This window comes from Armigeres subalbatus, chromosome 3, assembly GCF_024139115.2.
Source record: "Armigeres subalbatus isolate Guangzhou_Male chromosome 3, GZ_Asu_2, whole genome shotgun sequence".
In the NCBI taxonomy this organism is placed as follows: Eukaryota; Metazoa; Arthropoda; class Insecta; order Diptera; family Culicidae; genus Armigeres; species Armigeres subalbatus.
Genome location: NC_085141.1, coordinates 104,254,952 through 104,278,070, shown reverse-complemented (window position 1 = coordinate 104,278,070; position 23,119 = coordinate 104,254,952). Strand labels below are relative to the sequence as shown.

At 40.7% G+C, this 23,119-nt stretch overlaps 1 protein-coding gene across 7 annotated transcripts in view; it reads right to left on the bottom strand.

The window, feature by feature from the left end:
* Positions 1–23,119, bottom strand: part of LOC134227750 (myotubularin-related protein 9) — a 155,275-nt gene extending 132,156 nt beyond the window's left edge. The window contains exons 1-6 of one of the 7 annotated variants that reach the window (XM_062709423.1): positions 23,019–23,119; positions 22,812–22,909; positions 22,488–22,711; positions 20,804–21,735; positions 20,077–20,711; positions 10,664–11,028 (exon numbers count right to left, since the gene is read on the bottom strand). In XM_062709423.1, coding sequence (XP_062565407.1) covers positions 10,946–11,028; positions 20,077–20,711; positions 20,804–21,735; positions 22,488–22,637 — 1,800 coding nt within the window. In that variant the 5' untranslated portion in view covers positions 22,638–22,711; positions 22,812–22,909; positions 23,019–23,119 and the 3' untranslated portion in view covers positions 10,664–10,945. Of the gene's footprint in view, positions 1–10,663; positions 11,029–20,076; positions 20,712–20,803; positions 21,736–22,487 lie in introns of those variants that run through there. The other 6 variants (XM_062709424.1, XM_062709420.1, XM_062709421.1 and 3 more) reach the window with 6 other exon arrangements.

The window sequence follows — 23,119 nt, the reverse complement described above, 5'->3', positions numbered from 1 at the left end:
TAAAACCATCGGAGTCAGCATTTTTAAGCCAAAAATGACCACATCCATCTATATCAGGTACCAATCAGTTATGTACCCATTTGTCATTTTTCGGTAGGGCGATAGTGATTTCATCACCAGGAGGTACAGGAAGTGGCCCGGTCTGTATTATGTTTGAGGCAAAATATTCAAATACTCCCCTTTTCAGAAGGATCAGATTCCTTTTTTTTTCTAATTGGTACATACTATCGAATTGATGGATGAACAATGTCTACAGCAAATGTTAATTAAATTAATTTCAAATATGTTTTGAAAGTTCAATCAAAATTAATTGCCTGTTGTCGCTGCGCGAACAGAACTAGTCTGTTATAAAAGCAATCACGCTGTTGCACCCAGCGCTGCAACACGTTGGTCTAAGCCATACCGATGTTGATGTCTAGCTAGGAACGAATATCGCACACAGATTAGGCAATAAACACGCCCACGCGTAGGCGCATGTGGCAATAAATACCTTTCCTTTCTCTTTCGTCCTGCCAGAATGCAGTCCTTTAGTAGGAACGATACAAATGTTTTGTAATCCTAGAAGCAAATGTTATGCAATCATAGAAGATAAGCCGCGCCTTAAATTGTGAGCCCTTCCCGATCTGGCCGTAAGAGCAAGCGAAATAGAATCGATTAAGGATAATTACCAGATCTGGATGGGCGTTAGTTAATAAGCTCAATACTATTATACAAGTGGTAGATCACCACACATTCAAGAGTTACATTAGGCGCAACGTGGAAGATCACCACACATCAAGAAATAGTTATAATGAGTGAAATAAAAGAGATCAAAAATGTGACCCAAATATTTCTAAATTGTAAATCACTAATGTATCATGTAGAAGTAAGATCCTTACCCCTGTGAATGTCTCAAATAAAGAATTCGAAACACCGGTCTTCAACTTCCCTGCTTGACTCGAAAACCTCTCTCTGTAAAGGAGAAACAAGTAGTATCAACAAGGACTTTTTGGTTTGGTTCCTTGGATCGAAACAGGTTGCTCTGTAACAGGAGTAACAAGTAGTTCCTTGGAAACATAACCTAGCGGTGTACATTTGCGAAGGACATCTCCCTAACCGGAGAAAGAAGTAGCTCCTGCACCCAGAAAATCCGTGACAGTCCAGCGAGGTCGTCACAACCCGGTTCCTTGGATCGAAAAGGTCTCTCCTTAACAGGAGAAACAAGTAGTTTCGAGGAATCACAAAGCCGGCGTGCATCTGCGAAAAACGTCTCCTCACTCGGAGAAATAAGTAGCTCTTGCGCCCGAAACTCCAGTGACGACTGCGTCGACTTTGTCACATTTTGGTGGCTCCCTAGGAGGACGATTCATCGTCAGGAATTGAGAGTTTCCAGTTAGTCGAAAACTAACCAAGTGAACCGCGGTAGGGGACCATCCACAAAGTACGTCACGCTCCTAGGGGGGAGGGGGGATTCCGAGCAGCGTGACGACTCATACAATAATTTTGACATTTTATTCAAAAAGTGTGACAAAGGGGGAGGGGGTTCGAAAATCGCCAATTTTTGCGTGACGTACTTTATGGATCTTCCCTAGGCCAGTTGGGCCAAGTGTAGGCAATAAGCCAAGTAGGCTTTGCGTCAACGGTGTACTGATCGCCATAAGAATCAGTTGTGTAGGCAGTAAGCCAAGTGAACCGCGGTAGGCCAGTTGGGCCAAGTGAACCGTGATAGGCCAGTTGGGCCAAGTAAACCGTGATAGGCCAGTTGGGCCAAGTGAACCAAGAGAACCGAGGTAGGCCAGTGTGGTCAAGTGACAGTCTTAAGTCAATTGTGGGCCTTTGTGCCAATTAAAATGAAAGACGAACAATTAAAGACGTTAAGTCAATTGTGGGTATTTGAGCCTGGAACAACGTCTACTAAAAGTAATGACCACGTTGGAAGACGAGGTTCGTTACATGATCGAATATTTCAAAGAAATAGATCGTCAAGTGAGTCTTGTAAGACAAACTCCAGCGCACCAAAGGTGGATGCGGATACCGCTGTCAGCAGAGGTTCTGAGTGAGACAAGAACATACACCATTACATTGTGGCCCGGGACTACCGAAGAAAGGACACATCAGCAGAACATCACCAAGTATAAACTCCTTAGCTGGGCCAGAAGGTGAACAACAGTATACCACTTGGAACAAAGGCACAGGAGGAGTACGCTTTCGGAATCCATCGGAACCGCATCCTTAACGACACTTCGGGTGAAGGTCCGTCGTACGGTGTGCGCAACATAGTAGCAGTAACGGGCAGAGCTGGAAAAACAACAGGGAGGTAATAGGATTCAACGAGCGCGCGATCCCGAACCATCAACGTCCTTCCGTTAGAGGCCCAGGAGTTGAGGCACCGAAGCCCGCAGTCGTGCGGCATACCCGTGCGATGCTCGCAGCTAAACTGTAAGTAATTTCAAAATTTAACGGAGAAGATATCACAAAGTGATTAAAATACTAAAAGCGACACAGAGTTTTTTCTTATGATAAATAATCGAATAAACAGATAGGCTATTTTCTTTTTTGATATACGTACGAAAGTTTTAGTGCAAAAAGTTAACATTAATCAAAAGGTGACAAAATAGTAGTTTGAAGTTTGAGTGCGAGAATTTAAAATAAATAAAATTGACGAAATAATTTCAAAACTAGGAAATTTACACCTAGGCGTGATGGCGGAACAAATTGAAGCTCTCACTACGAGACTTGCTGCTCTAGAGGCTCGTATGGCCACTCCTCCAGAGGCAACTGATTATTCCGACCCACCATTATACTTAGTGGACGAAAATGGTGAACCGGTCGATCAAGACTCGATCGAGAAAATACCCGATCTGGTTAGGGCCTTGCCACCATTCACTGGCGATCCCACTGATTTATATGCCTGGATAAGGGATGTTGAAGATTTAGTGACATGGTACACGCCCAGAAATGATGCCTCTGTTGCAAAACACAACAAATTCCATGTTGTATGCAAAACAATTCGCCAAAAAATAAAAGGTGAAGCGAATGATGCCCTAGTTGCATCAAACGTGAATTTGAATTGGAAACTGATCAAACGAACGCTAATTACATTCCAGAATATGGAATTTAGGAAAAATTTAATAAAACCTAAAACGTACGAAAATGCCTTTGTATCCAAAAATAATGCTCCAACATTGCCACCCAAACCAACAAATTCTGTCAATCCGCGAGCTTTTCGACCATTTCTTCCCCCTAATAACGCATATAATCATGTTCAGAATCAAGCAAGACTGAATCCACAACAAATTCAACATAGACAGCCATATTATTTACCACGAAATAATTATCCTCCACTGCAGTATCAATCACCATCACAATCATTTATTCCCCCACAGCAACCTCTAAATTATCAACCCATCTCATCATTCTCTCAAAGACAATCTTTCCATCCACCATCGCAAAGGCATTCAATTAGGGTCCCCGATTTTTTTGACACAGACCAAAAGACCAATTGTGTGAGAGTGAAAAAGTGAACTAAAAAGTGTCAAAAGGCCAATGGTACATACGCCGAAGAAGCAGCCTGTGGATCAAGAAGAAGTGAAGATTTTGATCCACCAACGAGGGCAAATCAAAGGAAAAGTGACGGAGATAAACAAAACCATTGAGGAGGGAGAAAATGATCCATCAAAAGTGTTTGCTAAAAGTGTTTGCGAAAAAGCTCGAGATGCACTACAATGAGTATGTAGTGGTGGATCGTGGTGCACACCTCCAACGAAGATAGAAGAGCAAGACCAGAAGCTGGATGAGTTTGATTTGCTTCACACCGTGATCCATCGTCATTCCGAATGTCCAGAATTCCACGCTATGACCGTTTCAGAGCGCATTGCCAAAGTTAAAGAATTGAGAATTTGTTTCAACTGCCTCCGATCTGGTCACCGAGTAGTAGATTGTTCTGCCAAGAAAACTTGTTCAACTTGTTTTCGAAAGCACCATTCACTTCTTCATGGAGAATCTTTCTCAGAGTTTACTTCAGAAGTGATTGGGAAGCAGATAAAAGAACTATGGATCAAAATTCTCAAAACACCTGTGCACAATATCTCTAACCGAGAACCAAAATTTAAATAGGTAAAGATAAAAGAAAATTGCTACTATTGTACTCCCGATCGATCTACAGGAAATTAGAGAAGCTTTAAGCAATATTAATGATATCACTGTCAGACACGAAATTTTTGCACCACTGTATAATGTAATAAAAATATAAAGGAACGTCTTCATGATTCTTTTTCAAAAATTGTATCAATTAAAAATAAACGTTTGAAGCGATGGGACGCGATCGGTACTGCCTGGAAGATGGAATGGTGGAAGCCCGGACGCAGAAGATCTACGTATCATCGAGAGATCCCTTAATTCTCTAACTGCACAAAAAGATCAACATAAGAACAGGCAGACAGACATTCCAGACCGATAATATACACATAGGAGAGGGCGAGCGCAGCCTTCAAAAAGGAAGAGAGTAATAAACTTTTCGTTGCCGTTGGAAGACGGACAATGAAAAGGGCGTTCGATGCTGCAATGTAGATTAGGATCAGGTAAGAAATTTGTGTATAGGTAAGAAATTTGTATATAAACTTTCAATTTATTTCAAATAAAGTAATCTTAGACTTGTACCAAAGTGAAACGATTGTTTTCGTTAGATCACGTCCGAAAGCTTTCGATATTTTCCAAAATTCAATTCAGAATAGCTTTTCGAATGCGAGAAAAAACTGACTGAAGAACGAACTAGGAAATATCAATTGCCATTTTGAGCATTGAACACTTTAAAAAACCTTCGCAATTTACAGGAGTTAAATTTTAAGTAAACGCCAAATAGAAAAAAAGAAATGAAATGAAGTAAAGTGTGTTAATTAACGAGAATTTAATTAAGAAACTTAATTGTTCTAATTGTTTTAATTGTTCGAAATCGTATGAACATTTAGTAAATGAAACTAATGTTATTGAACTGTCTGTGTAATTGATATTAGACTGAGTTTGATAAACTGAAAAGCATCAAAATTCCGAAATTGGTTCTTTTATAACTCAATTCAATAAACTTAAATTAAACACTCAAATGGAAAAACGAATTGAAGAGCTCACTGGGAGGCTTGCTGCGCTTGAAGCTGCTTGCCAAGGACCAGAGCCAATTGACTACTCTTACTCAAATTATAGATTGTCTATCCTTTTTGGAAAATATGAACGCCACATTTTTTCTGAACCCAAATTTTTAGCAGACTATTTATCTATAAAAAAAATAATCCATATTGTATCTTCTCTATCTTTTATTGCAGTCTATGTTTGATCGTCGATGTAAGTGCCACGCTTCAAATTCATAACCTAAATGAGAACCCGTTAGCCATTATACCATTAGAAAAGACTAGATTAGAAGTGGTACGTACGTTAGGATTGTACTGCCGATATATCTACAGGAAATTGGAGAAACTTTAAGCAATATTAATGATATCACAGTCAGGCACGACCTTTTTGCGCCACTGTATAATGTAATAGAAAATAGAAAGGAACGTCTTCATGACTCTTAAAAATAAACGTTCGAAGCTATGGAACGCGTTCGGTAATGCCTGGAAGATGATTGGTGGAAGGTAGATTAGGATTATGTTACTTGTAAGGATACTGTATATATACCAAAATTATTGCAGAAATAAATCAGTCTTTTTCTCGTAACAGGCGGTCTTATTATTTAGCTCACATCAGAAAGCTTTGTTATTTTCTTAAAGCTTCACTATAGAATAGCTTTCCGAATGAGTTGAGAACTGACTAAAGATCGGACTTGAAAATATCACTAATGGCAGTGATCGAATTTAGGACATAACATTTGGTGGCTCCAGACAGGAACTCACGAACAACCGTCTTGCGTTTGGAAAAGTTTTAACTCGTGAAAGATTGCAGTGTGTAATCTGCTATAAGATGCAGATTACACACTGCAATCTGCACTGAAAGCAGACATATTGTAGTGAAGTGATTGAGTCGATGACAGTCTCCCCATAAGTCCAACCATTGTTTGGCATACCGTGTACAGTTCTTCTCCAACGTGATTTTTTTTCAAGTGAAAAGTGAGAATCCTAGTAGGCGCGTGCGTGTTAATCGTGTTTGTGGTAATAGCACATCTCTTGCTGAGACTCCACAGCAAGTAAATGAAAAAAGGAATTAAAAATGTGGTTCAGCACGAAATCCAGCTGAATAATAGAAGAAGCCAGTGAACACTAAGAACGATAGATTTGTCGCGTGTGTTGCTATATGAGCAACAAGAGCAAAGTCTTGACAACGAAGGTTAATGATGTCATTAAGCGAAAAGAAAATAATGATACTGTCGAAAATCATCTGATTTGTGTGATAACAACATTAACATTAATTGTGTTAACGGTGATAATAAGCGTTGTCTGGTAAAGACACAGACAAAAAAAGAAAAGAAGTGAAAAAGCCAAATTGATACAAGTGCTTATTTTGATGGCACAACGGTCAACAACCCAACCCAACAAGCAGCGTGAAAATAATTAAAAGAACATGTGAATTAGTAGATTAGACACTGAATTGCTTCGTAAAGATCAGGGATTCAACTACGGAACCCTATTATGGACCAACTTCAACGGAGATTCATTGGACTCCGATTCAACCAACAACCATTTGTGGCATAATAGTTCCATACATTTCACTCAAGTGCAATAAATCAGATTATACAGAATATCCATTTACAAGTTTCAAATAACAATCTTACTCAATTAGTTCGCACAGAATATCTCTTTACATGTACCACTCAATTTGCCTTGCCTCATTCCATTCCATTCCATTCGTAAGCAATAAATAATAAACATTCTTTCTACCCTGACCTACTGAGGAACACCCAGGCAGCAACCCTCATTACCATACAGCTATTTTGTAACTTTCCCAAATATTATTACATGCGCGCACAGTCAACGCATGTGCACACCAAATGTTTAGCAACATCAGCAAGCAGGAAACACTTCTTGTAAAAACCATCTTCTTTGTAAACTGAAAAACCCAAAAAGCAAATATCGAATAAACGAACAGCACAGTATCATCACGGATGTCGTCGCGTCGAGTCTCTCTCCGAAATATCCGAAGTCCGCGTCTCCACATGGCAGACTGTAGACGCGAGGTAATTAATTTCGAATGAAAATCAGAACGAACTGGCAAGTTCTGGTCCGGACTAGATGCAGATACAATTCTTAAGAAAATGAAATGAAAAGTAGAGAAAAAACGAACCCTCTCCTTTGCATAACATTTTCTATGCTAAGCAGATGTTAGTTTGAGACAGCGCATGAGATAAGAAAAACACGCCCACGCAATACACACGCGTGCATAAATTATCCATCTCTCTTTATCCTTTAGCAAGGATACGTTAAGCTCTACAAATGTGTTGCAATCTTCTCCTGATCTGGAAATGCCATAAGCAAATAGGAAAATGATAATAAAATTTAGCCCTTATGAGGCCATAGTATTATTTTTAGATTACAGTAGGGAAATAGACTAAAAAGCTGGTATTGAAAGGGATTCGGAAAATACCAGCTGAAATAAACCATTATTTAATATACATATCGATGTTACACCATGTAGTATTAAGACCCATATTGTACATATTGCCTCAAATAAATCAAGTTCAAAACTCACTCCAGGGTTCTCGTGAATGAATCCGAACAACTCCCGACTAAGTGCAGGTAAATAGTTCAGTGTTAATAGAAGGTAATTAGTTCATTGCTTAAGTGAAAACTTCTCTCCTTGACTGGAGAAAAAAGTAGCTGAAAGCAATTCAAAAGGTCGCCGGTAGCGAAAGTGTTCTCCTTTGGAAACCAAGTAACTACTCGAGATCATTCGGCGACAAACGTTGGCCCAGGAGCTTCGATAGGCCTTGTCATCCCCAGAGGAACGGAATCAAAGGCCTTAGGAGAACGGTGGCGTCGACAGCAGACCGTGACAAGTAATAGAAAAGAGCCAGCCCAAATTACCAAGTGTTAAGTGCTAAAGTGCTAAGAACTTAGGAAATCCTCGTGTGTAATTAACAGCAATAATGGGGTCCGAAGAATCGAAACCGAAAACCCCACAAGTGACTCATGAACAGATTGTTAGCATTATTAATGCTAGTAGTGCAAAAGAGCACCAAGCTAAAACCGCATCAGCGACCGAAATAATTGCATACTTGATGGTTACTGTTGTGCTTATAGGTGTATTATACCTCGTTTATAAATTAATCGTAAGCTACGAACGCATGAAAACTCAAACTGAGCTCACCAAAGCCACCAGTGTCAGAAGCATCGTTTAATTTCAAAGTGCGCGAATCCAACTCAGCGTGGCGCAAACCAACAAAAGTGATGAATAAAAAGAAACAATGAGTGCATTAATAAAAAACAGCATCTAAAACCTGTGAGTTAATGACTGCTATCCCAAGTTATTTCAAAGTTTGAAAATAATCAGAAAACGTGTGTGAACAAAATGATGAGAATTTCTGTTTTCACCGTGTTTGCCGCAGCACTAGTATTACTAGTATTAACAATTTACCTAGTGCATACAGTGATTGCAGAGCAATTTAGAGGAATCCAAGTATTCCACTAAAGATCCAGCAACGGAACGTGACGAACGAGAAGGCGACCAGAAAAGTTCTATCATCAGAGATCAGAGGCGCAGCAAAGACTAAAGATCCAGCAACGGAACGTGAGGAACGAGAAGGTGATCAGAAAAGTTCTATCATCAGAGATCAGAGGCGCAAGATGAAGCATCGAAGGTATGAATAATTTAGATGAGTGTGAAACTATCTTAAACACCATTCATACAAATCTTAAGAAAAGTAAAGTTAGACCGCGTACGCTACAAGATATCAATTCAAAAACAACAATTAAAAAATAGCGTATTAAATTTTATAAAATATGAAGTCCATAATATTAATTAGGTATGTTGAAACTTCTAATAGAGATCAATAAATAAAATGTGAAACTTGAGAGTAACAACAGGAGCATCAATAATATTATATAATTTTCCTTGGAAAAATGGCTTCAACATCAGGAACACAGCAGGCGTCCGCTCAAATGGAAGTGGCTGAAGAGGTTTGCCCAGCACCGCCTGCTAAGATCAGAAGAGTAGTGAACTTGCAAGGACAAGAAGTGGCTACAGGTGGTTTGGCAAAACCAGTGCGTATTGTCCCATTGAATACGCAAATGCGATACCTGGTCCTACATCTCCATGAGGCTTTCTTCAAGTTCATGGGAGTTGCCCAGGCGAAAATTACAAATATTGACGTGACAATGAAGGTTACGGCCTTGATATGGACTTCATATACGCTAGTGAAACAGGCTGCTAATCAAGCTGGAAACGTGGTTCAAAGAGTACCCGACATAACCGTTGTGAATATCGGGGTACAGATAGAACTGTCGGAGAATTGAAGGCGATTTTTGTCAAAATTTGTGGAATGTATGGGCTGGAATTTAATGGCACACCGCAAGCACAGGACATGCAGGGCACTTTCCAGATGAATTTGTGTTTAATCTATGCTTTCCGGTACAGATGTAACGAAGGAGTTTACCTAAACAACACCTACAAGACAGGGAAGGTGCAGGAGTGGAAACAGTGGTTCCAATCGACAGCTGGGGAGTAATGAAGCGCCATTACCCTTTCATGTATGGAGCCAATTTCCCACCCAGTATGCAGAGCGCTCTAATACAGCAATTAGGACCCGCAGCGCTTCTAATAGGGCTGGCTGAAACAGTGTCTCCGGCTTACCAGGGGAAGTGGGAGAACGCAGTGAAAGGTCAACTGTCCGGAGTTCCCAATATAGGGGCACTAACTGACCTTATAAAAGGAACAAGAGAAACCCATGCAACTCTGATCACCTCAATCCTGGACATAGCAGCCTTGGGCACCGCGAGACAAGTGCATAAGGCGTCATTTACCTGGTGCATGATGAGAGCAATCACAGCAGGCGGCAATTACCTTGCATGGGCAGCTGAAATCCAAGAGCAAGTGTTGGTAGGAGGAGGAAAGCAGTACAATCTGGGCCGCGTGTTAACAGATGCAGAAATTGATCCGATAGTGGGAGAAACTGATTATTCAGGGAAAAGGATGTGGTACCTTTACAATGAAGTTGCAAAGCACACTTTCAAGCTTTCCTGTATTGACGGGACCAATGAGGACATTTACAGGCAGTGGTTGTCTTATTCTACCATCGGATTGTGGACTGAGGACACAGCAATATTGGAGACCGTGTTTGGAAAGCAACCAATTCTTCGGTGTGACTATGGCGATGCTTGTAAGGAGCGAAGGACCCGTGGAAAGGAAAGAGAGATCAAATTGTATCCAGCTGTCTGGGTCTCAAAGCTTGCGTCTGCTGCTCAAACAAAACTAGGCGCAGTAGACCCCTATGTTGCTGCTCGGGCATCCTGCGTTTCTGGGAAAGCGTCGAGCGATTGGAATGACGACGATGTTCGCAACATTTATGTGCAACCAGTGGGTGGGCCTTCCCGTCTCGCTGTCGCTGGACCTATGCGTTTGAAAGACGCTCTTGATGATCATAAGAAGAAGATGGAGCGCATGCTGACCCGGGACAAGAAACTTGAGTACGGAACCACTAGTTGGTTTAAGGTTGACGGGACTTCGGATCAGCTGAATTACGGTACAGAGGACAAAACGAAGGTAGTTAAATTAAATAATAGTTTCATTTTCTCGGCTAGGAATGTGATTTAGAAATCACATAGATACTTTGAGCTGATCACAAGACTGCTGCAGAAAAAATAGTATTTCTTTGGACCGATTCCGAACATTCTCAAAAAGAAATATCGGACAACCTCGGAAGCGATGTCGGAAGCAGCGGAGATGACGATGACTGCCTGCGGGTCCTGCGGAACAACTTCTGAAGTTGACGAACAGATGATTGGGTGCGATAACTGCGACCGCTGGTTCCATACGCGGTGCGTGGGCGTTACGGCAGAAGCGGCGAAGGAGAACAAGTGGTTCTGTCCGTCCACCGAGTGCCAACAGCAGTACAGTGAGTACCTAAAGAAGCTAGAGAAGGAGGAAAAGAAGAAGAAGAGTAGTAAGAAAAATAAAGCGGTAGGGGAAGAGTTCGATAGGGCTAGTAATAAGTCATCTAAGTCAGTCAATGATTCCGGGTCAGAGTTGGAAAAACGTTTGAAGGAGTTAGAAGATGAACAGCAGGCGAAAGAGAGGAAGATGGAGATTGAGATGATCATTCTTCAGAAGCGGATTGAGATGGAGACGGCGTTAAAAGGGAAGAAGATGAAGCTAGAGAACGCGATTAGGGCGAAACAGCGGCATGATGAGAAGGTGCTCATGGAGAAGGCCCTATCAGACGAGAAGAAACATCTGGAGGAGTTGAAGAAGATACAAATAAATGGAGAAACTTATATAAATGGGGAGGCTACAATGAAACGACAAACATATCTTCCAACAACAGGTATCCAAGTGAACGAGATTGATTTAATAGATGCACTGCCAATAGACCACCTTCAGAACATCACCCTGAAACAACGCAAGCAATTGGAAAAGGTTAAACTGGCTACTAGAAACTGGTTTTACGGATTTTTTGGAACAATCGGAGTTTCCTCGGTAATTGCTCTAACCCTTGCCGGAAAATTTCTTTTCTATTTCCTCAGGAAACAAAGGTCCAGAGTCAACGTAAATATTACTCGGGAAGGAGCAGGAACTACAGAGAGATCACCGTCTCAAGATGTTGCGTAACCGCTTTGAGGACAAAGCAGCTTAAGAGGGGAGGAGTTGGCAACACACGATGCAACATCCATTTATGCATTCAACCGGATGAACATCATAAACCATTATCGGGTAGAACGAACATCGTAAGCGATTATCGGAGAGGACGAAAGCCATAAACGAATATCGCATTCGAGATAGGACGAACGCCATAAAACGATCATCGCATTCGAGACAGGACGAACACCATAAAGTACCACGCCCCGGTGCTCGGGCCGAGCCAGAAACCAGACACGACGCAGGATCTCCACCAACGCCGCCTACCAATGCGGAGGTAAACAAATTAGATGATAAGAAGTGTTAGAATAAGATATATATAGAAGTGTAGACGAAGGCTACGGCATTCTTTCTCTGTAATTCTTACTTGTATGAATAAATTACGAAGCCCCTGCTTCTGAAATGTCCTTACTCTAAAAATTCGTTGAAAGAATTATTAACTAAACTAAATGCAACAAAGCAGAGGGATGGAGCAGACGGTTTCTGCAATGAAATAGACTCCCTCTGCAATCAATTGCATGCAACATACATAGAGAGCGGTCTCTGCATCTCTCTTGTCACAAGTCCCTAATCTATAGGAGATAGACTCCAGTACAGTTTATGGCGACACGTGAATTTAATCTGCAATCTTGTTAAAGTAATGTAAAACCGAGTGATCAAGTGCAACATAAACCAAGACCAACCAAGAAAAAGTTATATTGTTACAAAAGTGCACCATTCAATATAACAATATGGGTTGGTTTACATCGGATAATTTTATCGCAAACGAAGTGCAAGTAGCGCCAACGGAACTAAAAATTATGGTCGGAGTAACAACAACGGCGCTCGTGATAGGGATCGCGTATTTGATTTTTCGCATCGCAAATAAGTACAACAAACGTGGTGTTCAAGCAGCGATCCAGCACGAAATTCGCCTGAACAATGTACGCGTTCAAGTTGATAAATGATTAATTATTATATAGAACAAACAATTGCGAAGAGATGAACTTTAGTGAAACTGACCAAGTGAGGTGAATCAATAAATACCATCATCAAGAAAGACAAGTAGTCAAGAAATTCATCTTAATAGTGCGAAATTGATAACTGTGGAGTGTCAATTGAAACATGTGAACACAGACAATACCATTATAATAACAAACTCCAAAGAAAAATCAGTGCTTACCAACGCAAAAATGTGGCAGGCAACACAATCACCACCACCGGCAGGCGTCATAGCAGTGATACCGTTAGAAGCAGCAGTGGGTGTACTTTTTGGAAGTATCTGCGTGGGAATTGCCCTCACACTAGGCGGTCGGCTCATCTGCAAATTACGGGCCAAACGATCGGACCAGGAACAAACAACATGGTATGTGTAAAGACAGATAGTAACTAAGAAGTGCGGAATAACTTGCATGTATAAATGTTTTGGGTCTGAACAAAAAGCTAATGAATAGACTAAGGGAAATAGAGGAACTCAAGAAGAGAGAGCATTTTAATTTGCAAAAAAGTGCTAAACGTCCACGTTCATTACAGGGAATGTTGGATAAAAGCGCGTTATTAAAAGACCATTACGTAAGCGGATATAAGCGTAAGGAATACGCAAGCATTCTAAATAGTTTTGAGCATAGGCTAAAGGTTAATGATTGGAACGATGAAATCGAGACATATCGAGCACTAAAAATTAGATATGAAAATTGCGTTAGGATTTGGAAAACACGCTGTAACTTTACTTCAAGGGGATTGAGGACAATGAATAATCATCAGTCATTGGATTTCGATGATTTGCAAAAAAGTTTAGCCTACCTAAAGGGTTTACCAATAGATATTTACCAACATTCTAAACCCACGATTTTGATTGGACTTGAACACAGTCATTTATAGATTCCATTTGAAAGACGATTTGGTGAACCAAACGAACCGAGAGCTATCAAATCTAAATTAGAGTGGTTCATTTGGTTCAGTGGTTCAGTGGAAACATATCTGCATCAATAGGCAACCATTTTTCAATGATTCATCAAGAGGAAATGACAAACATGATGAAAACGTACTTTTTAACAGAGGACTTTGGCGTCAAGATCAGCAAGAACCTACAAATATCAGACGCGGACAAAAGAGTGGAAAAACTCATGGAGCAAATGTTGAAATACAAAGATGACGGATACGAAGTTGGGCTTCTTTGGAAATCAGACAAATCAGACCTAGCTTAAGCAAAGAAGTGTGAACTGTAATATTTATGAAAGCAAGACGAGAAGTGAGAAAGTTCTCGTATGGCTCGTCGTTTGATCCGATCATACCGCAATCCTACTTCAGTGAAGCAATTACTGCGACCATATCACATGGCGACCGTGACCAAGAAATTAAGTGATAGAAGTTTAGACAGTGCTTTTAGTCGTGAAACAAAATAATGATGGAACCAGAATCTACAATAAGTAAAACAAAAAACAATGTAGCAGCAAAGAGTGAGCACACTGGACAATCCGTTTTCGAAGTAAACATTATCCTAATAGTGACATAATGTCTCACATTGTTTATAATAAAACTGCAAACGCAAATGAACAGATTGAAAAGAATTTTCGAGCAAGGAACACTTCAATTTAACTAAAAGTATAAAGGGATAACGGAAAAGAGCGAAACAAATAAAGAATACAAAATTAATGTGAACAATTTCACTTATAGAGTACTTAAGGAAGAATGGCGTAAAGAGGTAAAAGCATATGAGGCGCTAAAAATCACGTATGATAAATGCATACAAATCTTGGAGAATACGATTCTACAAAACCTTGTTCATATATGCCGACGACAATCTTTCCAATACGCACTCACGTCCGAAGGCTTTTTAGCCTTTCCTTTTCTCTTTTTCGCCAACGAACTAGTAGGGGCAGCCGCCACTGCCAAATAAGTCATACTCCACCATACTCCAAGTTCAGACCAAGCACTAAAAGAACACACACACATACTCACAAAATTCACAAGATTTTTCCCTACTCTCCACCACTCTTGACGACCTAAGTTACACTACAGATGTGGAGCCAAGGGAGATCTACATTTTAAAGTTGTTTGGGTATGACCGTAAATGATGTAGGTACGAACGGTATATACCCATTTGAGAATTTTTGCTTAAGTTTAATAGGTATCAATAATTTTAAGTTCCCAGAAATGTAATCGAAATGACGTTTCGGAGAATTGGTCGGGGTTCAGCCAAACCGCACCAAGACTTGAGATTTTTTGTTCGTACAAGGACAACGGAAATAGTTTCGTATCAATTTAAGCATACATTTGCAGTAGGACATCCTCAGTTGTGGGGTTGAGGGATATTCGATGTCATTTGCGATCAATTAAATCTGCTAAACGAAAGTTTGGGCAGAAAAATCGGCCTTCGCTTCGCAACCTAGCGGGTACTGAACGAGCTCGAGATTCCCAAATTGGACCCATAGTAAAATCACTCGCAATCCATTTCTCAAGCCAACACAGCTCTTTGAAATTAATCAAGGAATGTTCCTGGAAAATTTTGTGGATCTACAATTTCCTAGATTTCAATTAAGATCTAAATACTGAACGAAATTTTTTGCTTCTCAGTAATAAATGATTTGAGGCATAAACCAACCGAATTTTGCAAAACCCAACTGACAAATGTTTTGAAATTTTCCCACGATCATTGTGATGCAATAAAAAGTATATGTGATCGCAATAAATTGGAAAGACTGTTTTACGTCAAGGAGGAAAGGAAAGTCTATTTACGTCAATCATGTTTTTCAAATTCCGTAAAATTACCATTTCGGGAGAGCAGTCAACAGCATATTTTCTAGAAATACTGCAATAAGAGATTTGCGAAGACGCCATCTTGTTTCCAATCGAACCGTCAAAAGCGGTTCCAATTCGACTTGTTTACTTTTTGCATCCATAAGAAGCAAGCAAAAAGTTCAAGTGATGCCAGTATTATTTTCACGATTTCATGCATTTTCATACGTTGCCATTTCGACAGTTTTTCACTCCGCCGGTCTCTGGTTATAGGGTGGCTAATATTTTCTTGTGGCGCACGGCAGGAAAGGAGCGATGAAGCGATCAATTGTGTATCTAGTGTGACACTAGAAAATAACGTATTCACATTTGGTACGATACAAATAAGACATATTAGACAAATAAATCAAATAATTATTTCCTGATATTCTTCCAGCTATAGGTCCAGGAATACTTCCGGATATTCTTCCAGGAATTTCTCCGGATATTCTTCCAGGAAACAATCCTTTCCTCCAGAAATTTCTTAGAATATTCCTCCAGAATATTCATCCAGGAAGTCCACTGTAAATTTATCCAGGAATTCGTCCGGATATTTGTCCAGGAGTGTTTCAGGATAATCCTCCAGATATTCCTTCTGATATGCCTCTATAGGCATATAAAAGCTTTTAATTGATAAATGAGAAAATGCAAAAGGAATACTAAGTTAAAAAGCAGACCAAATTCCAGTTGGAATGAAAGCCATTGAAAAAGAAGAAGATTCCTCCAGTAAGTCTTCCAGATATTTTTCCAGGAATTACTTCGAATATTACTTCAAATATTCTTTCGGATATTCCCCCAGGAGGAATTTCTGGAGGAATATCCGGAGAAATTACTGGAGGAGTATCTGGAAACAGGAATTCTTGGAGAAATATCCGTAAAAAATGCTGAAGAATTATCAAGAGGAACTCCTGAAAAAATATCCGGAGTATATAAAAATATCTTATCTTCCTTAGCCATGCGGTAAAATACGCAGCTACGCAGTAAGACCATCCTGAAGGTGGCTGGGTTCGAAAAAGTCTCGACTTCCCTGGGCATAAAATAATCGCGTTAGCCTCAAGGCACACAAATGTAAAAATTGTCACACGACCTAGAAACCTCGCAGAGTGACCAACTGTGGAACCGGTGAGTGTCATCCATATCTCGCACAATGGGCTTGCTTTGCAGCCAACATTGCGCGAATGGTCCCCACTGACATTTCTGAGAATCAAATTAGATGATTGTGAACAAAACAAATACTTCCATAAATTTTACTTCGAGATTTTGGCTGCAAAAACATGGCGTCGTGCCACCCAGCGCTGTGGAAGTGCTCAATACGGTAAGAGAAATGTCAGGAAAGAAAAAGTAGAATCACGAAAAAAATTGCACAGCGAGATATGGGATGCAATTCTTTAAATAATTTTAAAAATTTCAAAATGATATGTATTTGAAAATAATTTTGAGCACCGGGTTAGACTTTTGATTATCACCATCATACATATATTTATTTGATGATTCATGATAATAAATGTTTTTTTTTATTGATCTCGGAAAAGGTACTATTTTTTGTGTTTATTGAATTTCTAATATTGTGCAATAAACCATTTTCAAAGAAAAATCAGCTTGTAATTTTTTAGATTATTTTGAATTCCGTTGGCTATATTTACCTTGCCGTGGTAAATTTTAGTGATTCTACTTTTTCTACTACTATGTCAGCATTCATCCGGTTCTCCTAACCCATATGAACACTAAACCGCGATGTGGCAATAAGCCATTTTATTAGGTTCTGCAGCGTCTGTATCTAACCTCAAACTGCAAACTGATGACTGATGAGTAGTACTTCGCGTTGGACTGGGGGGCAGCCAACCAATCACGAACTCGAACCTTGTCGGAGTCAGTGGAAAGTACTACTGAATATACTATACTACTGAACTGTCAAAAAGTTCATTCGACGAGGACCGAATTCATTCGTGACGTCAGGTTTGAGGTTAGATACAGACGCTGCAGAACCTAGTAGTACTATCCAGTGACTCCGACAAGGTTTGAGATCGTGATTGGTTGGCTGCAGGGATTGACTAAATACTCAGAGCGGTGCGAAAAATGTTCGCGCAGCCGGGGTGTTGAGGAAATCAAGTAAGCATTGGAACCGAAAACAGAAAATTGTCATTATCCAAACAACCGTTGTTAAGTACGGTAATAAAACAAAAAAAAATCAAGCGTTAAAAAACTAGTTTCTCTCTCCTTACCGGAGATTCGAGAAGTATTAGAAGCCCTTCCAGAGTAGTCAAGCAGAAGAACAGTAGTCAAGCCGAAGAACTAACTGCATAGAAAAGGACGAAATCGGCTCGTCAATCCTGTCGGTTCGAAGCGAAGCCGAAACTGAACATTTGGTCCTTCTCTGTCCAGGTGAGCCCCCTGTCGGTTCGAAGCGAAGCCGAAACTGAACATTTGGTCCTTCTCTGTCCAGGTGAGCCCCCTGTCGGTTCGAAGCGGAGCCGAAACTGAACAATTGGGGTTGCTTTACAGGCAAATTTTGGTTTGGTTTTGGAATTAAAGTGGTTCCACATACTTTGTTTTTTTTTAAGCAGGAGGAATGCCTAAGTCTACAGAAACGATTTTCGTTGAAGTTATTTTAACGTAGTTTTTGGGATTTATGTAAAAATTGACTTCAACGTAAAATGGTTTATTTTCATTGTTATTCACATGCAGAGATTCTTGGAAACTTAAAAGACGCGTTTCCGTTGGAATATTTTCAAATGTTTTCAAGGTAAATAAAATTCACATGTACCACATGTATCCTTCATATGAACAAACTATTCTCTATCAACTTTTACATACTTCCCATAGTTGATAAATTTTCCTTATCTTATTTATTCATTTTGCGAAATGTCGAAAAAATAATGCGCCGATAAACCATATTTCTATAGAACACAATAGTGTAATAATCACCGTTAAGATTTCAAAAAACCAAGCCGAAGCAAAACCGAAAAAGTGCAGTTAGAGTACTGCTCTGTGCATGACTCTTTGAGAGCCCCGAGCACGATCCGCACTTACTCGCCTCTCTCGATCTGAAAGGGCTCGCTCCCAACAACGCATGCTGCACCATATCCCTGGTCACATGCCCACATTAATTTCGTCAGTGTCCAAGTCTATCTTTCTTGAATCAAATATTCTATCCTTCTTCTAGTCAAAGGTTCAACAAGAAAACCTTTCATAGGCTGCTTCTTCTTCAGTTGTAAGACAAGTTGTTTGACAGCTTTGGGTGTGGCTCATTGTCCTTTGGCATATGCCCTATTTATTTTTGCATTATGACGTGAATTTTGAACTCCTCATTTGAACTATGAGGAGAATATGATTACTTTCTGATGGAAGTTTTTAAGAGTTTCAGTTTTTTTTCTGTTTAATATGTGAATAATATAATGTTTTAATATGTGTTTGAGAATATGTACAACATGTGAAAGATTTAGTTCGAAAAATGTATTGGAGGTAACCACTTCCTTCGGTGGAGTTTGATCCCACGTCCCCAGTATGCTAGACAGGTGCTTTCCCTACTAAACTATAAAGGACCTCTATCGTTCTCCCGCGGTTATTGATGAAGTGATGAGTCCAAATTTCCAACCCAAATACATATCCAACCTCTCACAATACTAATGATCGAGCGGGTACAGTGGAGATTGTTAACAACGACGATGGTCGGGGTCATCGACGTGACCCAGCAGTCCAGGCATGCGACAACGAAAAGTGTATTTTTTTTCTAACATTTGAAGCGTAGTTAGTTTCGATAGTTGAATAAAGTGTCAGCTCGATTTCGCTAGGCTCGCGATTAGTTTTGTTTTGTTTTTGAAAGAAACTTCTTTCTACACACTTTTAACCGCAGACTGCAATTCCGGAAATGGATGAATGACCTTCAGAAAGTTAGTTCCGAGAAAATATGTTCGTTTTTATGACATAATTGACTAATTTGGTTATCCTGATTCTATTGATATGTCGGAGAATTCTTCACCAGAGTGCGGGCTGTCAGCTTTCTTGATAGCTTTAAGTCATGAAGGATACCCCCCTTTGAAGCTATTTTTGTTAGGCCTCAACTCTAATTCACTCAACTATTCCAACCTATCATGACTCACTAACATTATACAGCAAAGGGCATCAAACAATGCATTGTCTTCTTATTAGGCATTGACGGCACATTTTAAAATGATTACCAACATCATAATAGCATTAATTTACCATTCATTCCTGAAAAAACGAATGCTCATAGAAAATGATCAATGACTAGATATAAACAAAGTATGACAACTGTTAAAATGCGTTTGATAATAGTTATCTATTCGAAAGTACTATTCCTAGAAACTAAGTCTTCACGATTAACACCCATTGAACAATCGATGCCAATTATTCGATCCCTCATTTCCATTATACTGCTTTTAGCTTACATAATATTACACTAATATTAAAAAGGCGGTTCATTAATACCGGTTGAACTGGCGGGCAGGGGAATGTCACGTTCATTATTAAGAGAGATTGATCTCCGCTCGTACCTCGCAAGACGAGTCGCGCTTCGTCTCAAACATCCAACATGCAGTTTCTACTTACTGTCGCTGACGTCGGCGTCGTCCTCCTCGGTGCCACCCTCGTCCGACAGCAGCATCAGCTCCTGCAGCTTCAGCCGGGCGTACTCCTGCTGCAAATCCGCCAGCTCCCGGCGAAGCTTTTTCACCTTCTTCTCCAGTTCGCGTTCCTCGCTGACGATACCCAGCATGCGGTCCCGACTCGTTCGCAGCACGCTCTGATCGATAACCCACCGCGTGTAGGCCTCCGACCACAGCACGATGCTGATCGGTGCCACCGAGGGCCATATGACGGCCGCGTTCGGGACGTACATCGGATTGAGCAACGTGTCGATCACCTCCGGCCGATTAATGTAGCTCCACAGGCTGGTGGTCCGCTCCCGAACCCGCAGTTCCGCTCGTTCACGTTCCGAGTCGCCGAGGAACGTTCCGTACTGGCTGCTGTAGCTGTGCTCGAATAGCACTATCAGATAGCGGGAGTCGAACTCGAAGCTGCACGGGAACTGGTGGTACAGCTGGAACACGCAGTCCAGAAAGAGAACAAACGTGGCGCTTGATGTTTTGTGTCGCTGCGATGACGGAGTGTAACAGGAATGTTTGTGTCGCGTTGAAAAGGGGTAGCCCGCTTGCAGCCATTCTCGTTCGATTAGGGCTTGCAATCTGTAAACAAACGGTAAGACATTAGATGTTTTGATAAGGCGTAATCAAAATTCACCGAATTTGAATAAAATTACTAAAACCTCAAAACTCACCCTTTTATTGTCCTACAATCTGGATTAAGGATGATCTGCGTCACCGATGTGACGATCAGCGGAATGTCCAGCCCTTTGCCGCCGTGCACCACCACCGGCACGCCCTCCAACGCTAGACATTGGGCCACCACGCAGGACACGTTCATTGCGTTCAGGACGTAGCTCAACCAACACGAGCTCTCCAGTCGCGACAGCCACCTATCCGAGCTGATAACCACATCGTTGCAGGCTTCCATCAATTTGACGAAACTGTCCAACAAGCTGGAGATGGACGACAGCGATCCGATCGGGCGACTCAGAACACGCCACTGCGGGTAGTGCGGTTCAATTTCGGTGTTGGTGCTCTTCGTTTTGCCCCACGTGTCGAAGATGCAGCCTTTCTTTCCACCGGGTTCCACCAACGAGTTCAGAATTGCTTCGTCCGCCCGACTGCGCTTCACGCCGGGCCCAGCAAGGGGTTGAGCACAGCGCAACAATACCGCACCGTTGGTATGTTTGTAGGCCAGCAACGGAAATCTTCCACCGTCGCGGAATGCCGCCGATTGAATGATCTGTTCGTCACTGATAGATTTTTGTACTAGTAATCGAGCGCCGTACGTTGGGCACAGCTTGAAGTCCTGGTTGACCGTTGTTAGGCGCCACTCGTCGGTGGCCAGCAGTTTTGCGTATTCAGTCTCGATTGTGTACTCGGTGTGGCCATCCTGCATCACGTTGTACATCGGAATGTAGAAGAACGGATACAGCTTTTTTGTTTCCTCCAAGTTGGACAGCTGTTCGATCGAGTCTGATATATTGAAATATTCCTGCGGGGAGTTGATCCTGAGCTGTATGATCCGGAGATCTTTACACTTGAGCGTGATGATTCCACCCTCGAGAACATTGTTAACGATGCAGGGCTTCCGCTCGACAATGTCAACGTTTTGAAGCAGCAACTAAAAGTAAGGAAATAATATTAATTTTACATTCAGAGTACCTACTGTTACCGTGTGTAAAAAAACAAACCGTTCATTGTATGTGGAACAGTGGTTAAAAATCATTTCTTCTTTTTATTGCTCAAGTGAAAGTTTTCGAAAACAGAGTATTAAAATCATAAAAATCGTCTGATGAAATTGAAAACAATAGTTCAACATAATATTAAATTTTTTAAATCAAATCATTAATTAACAAAAAAAAATGCAATTCAAAAAATGTATTGCTAAAGAAAGACATGAATGTTTGGATCAACATCTGATTTTGATTATCTGATAAGAGATGACAATAATAGAAAAGAAGTGAATCTTTTAGTCATATTATTTAAAAGCAATGGTTCAAAACCTCGCCCAACTTGAGACACACTGTGGCAAGTTTTTATTGCATTAGTGTTCCACTTAGTGAGACCGATAAACTGCTGATGCACTGTTTCTCTACCTTTGCTGTGTAAGTAGAATAGGAACTAAAACAACTTTTTTTTCTACCTGGCGCCCGAAACAAATCTTTAAAGAAAAACAAAAGCACCTCACCCGACCTACAGATCAGTCGTTTTACCGCAACTACTCATAAAATGTTTAAAACTATGTTAAACTCAAACTGCTACATTTATGACCTTAATGCAATTAAGCTTTTCCCATTCCTCTTGCGAATCGATATGCAAACATTTCCATATGGCAGCAAAACCATTACTTCCAACACGACCTCAGCCACTTACCCAGAGTTCGCGAGCGCCTTCCTTCCGTGTGCTCAATATCAGATGATGGCCGGTGATGCAGAGCGTTCCATCGATGGACTCCCGGCGAAGCTGTTCGTACAGCTGGACGCCGTCTAGTTTGGGAGTTCTGATCAGCTCCGCAAATTCCATGTTCTTACACCCGGCGATGGTAGAAACTACACTATTTGAAAAAGTTGGTCTTCCTTTTACGAAAATGTTTATATCTACACAGAAAATTGGGTTTGAAACGGGTATTTTAACTTTGCTTTCAACAATTTCCTCCAGAACTTCTATTATTTGCGACGCTCTTTGGCTGCATCCTACCTTGTAGCTAGCTGACGATTCACTTTTCTTTTCGTTTCACGCACGTCAAAACAAGTCAACACACTCATCCACCAGTTGCACTCGCCGCTATGTTCATGCTCAGAATTAAAACAAAACAAGAAGGGATAGTTCTCATAAAATCAAAGCTAGTTGAGAATTATCTTAGCAGAAATACGATAAGAAGCCTTATCAGTTGGGAATATTTACCACCATACGAACAAAAAGCAACTAACGATGCACTTCTGTTATCAGATCACTTTTAACATCGACTGTTTTGTTTATCAGCTGTTCTGTTCTTTGAAGCGGCG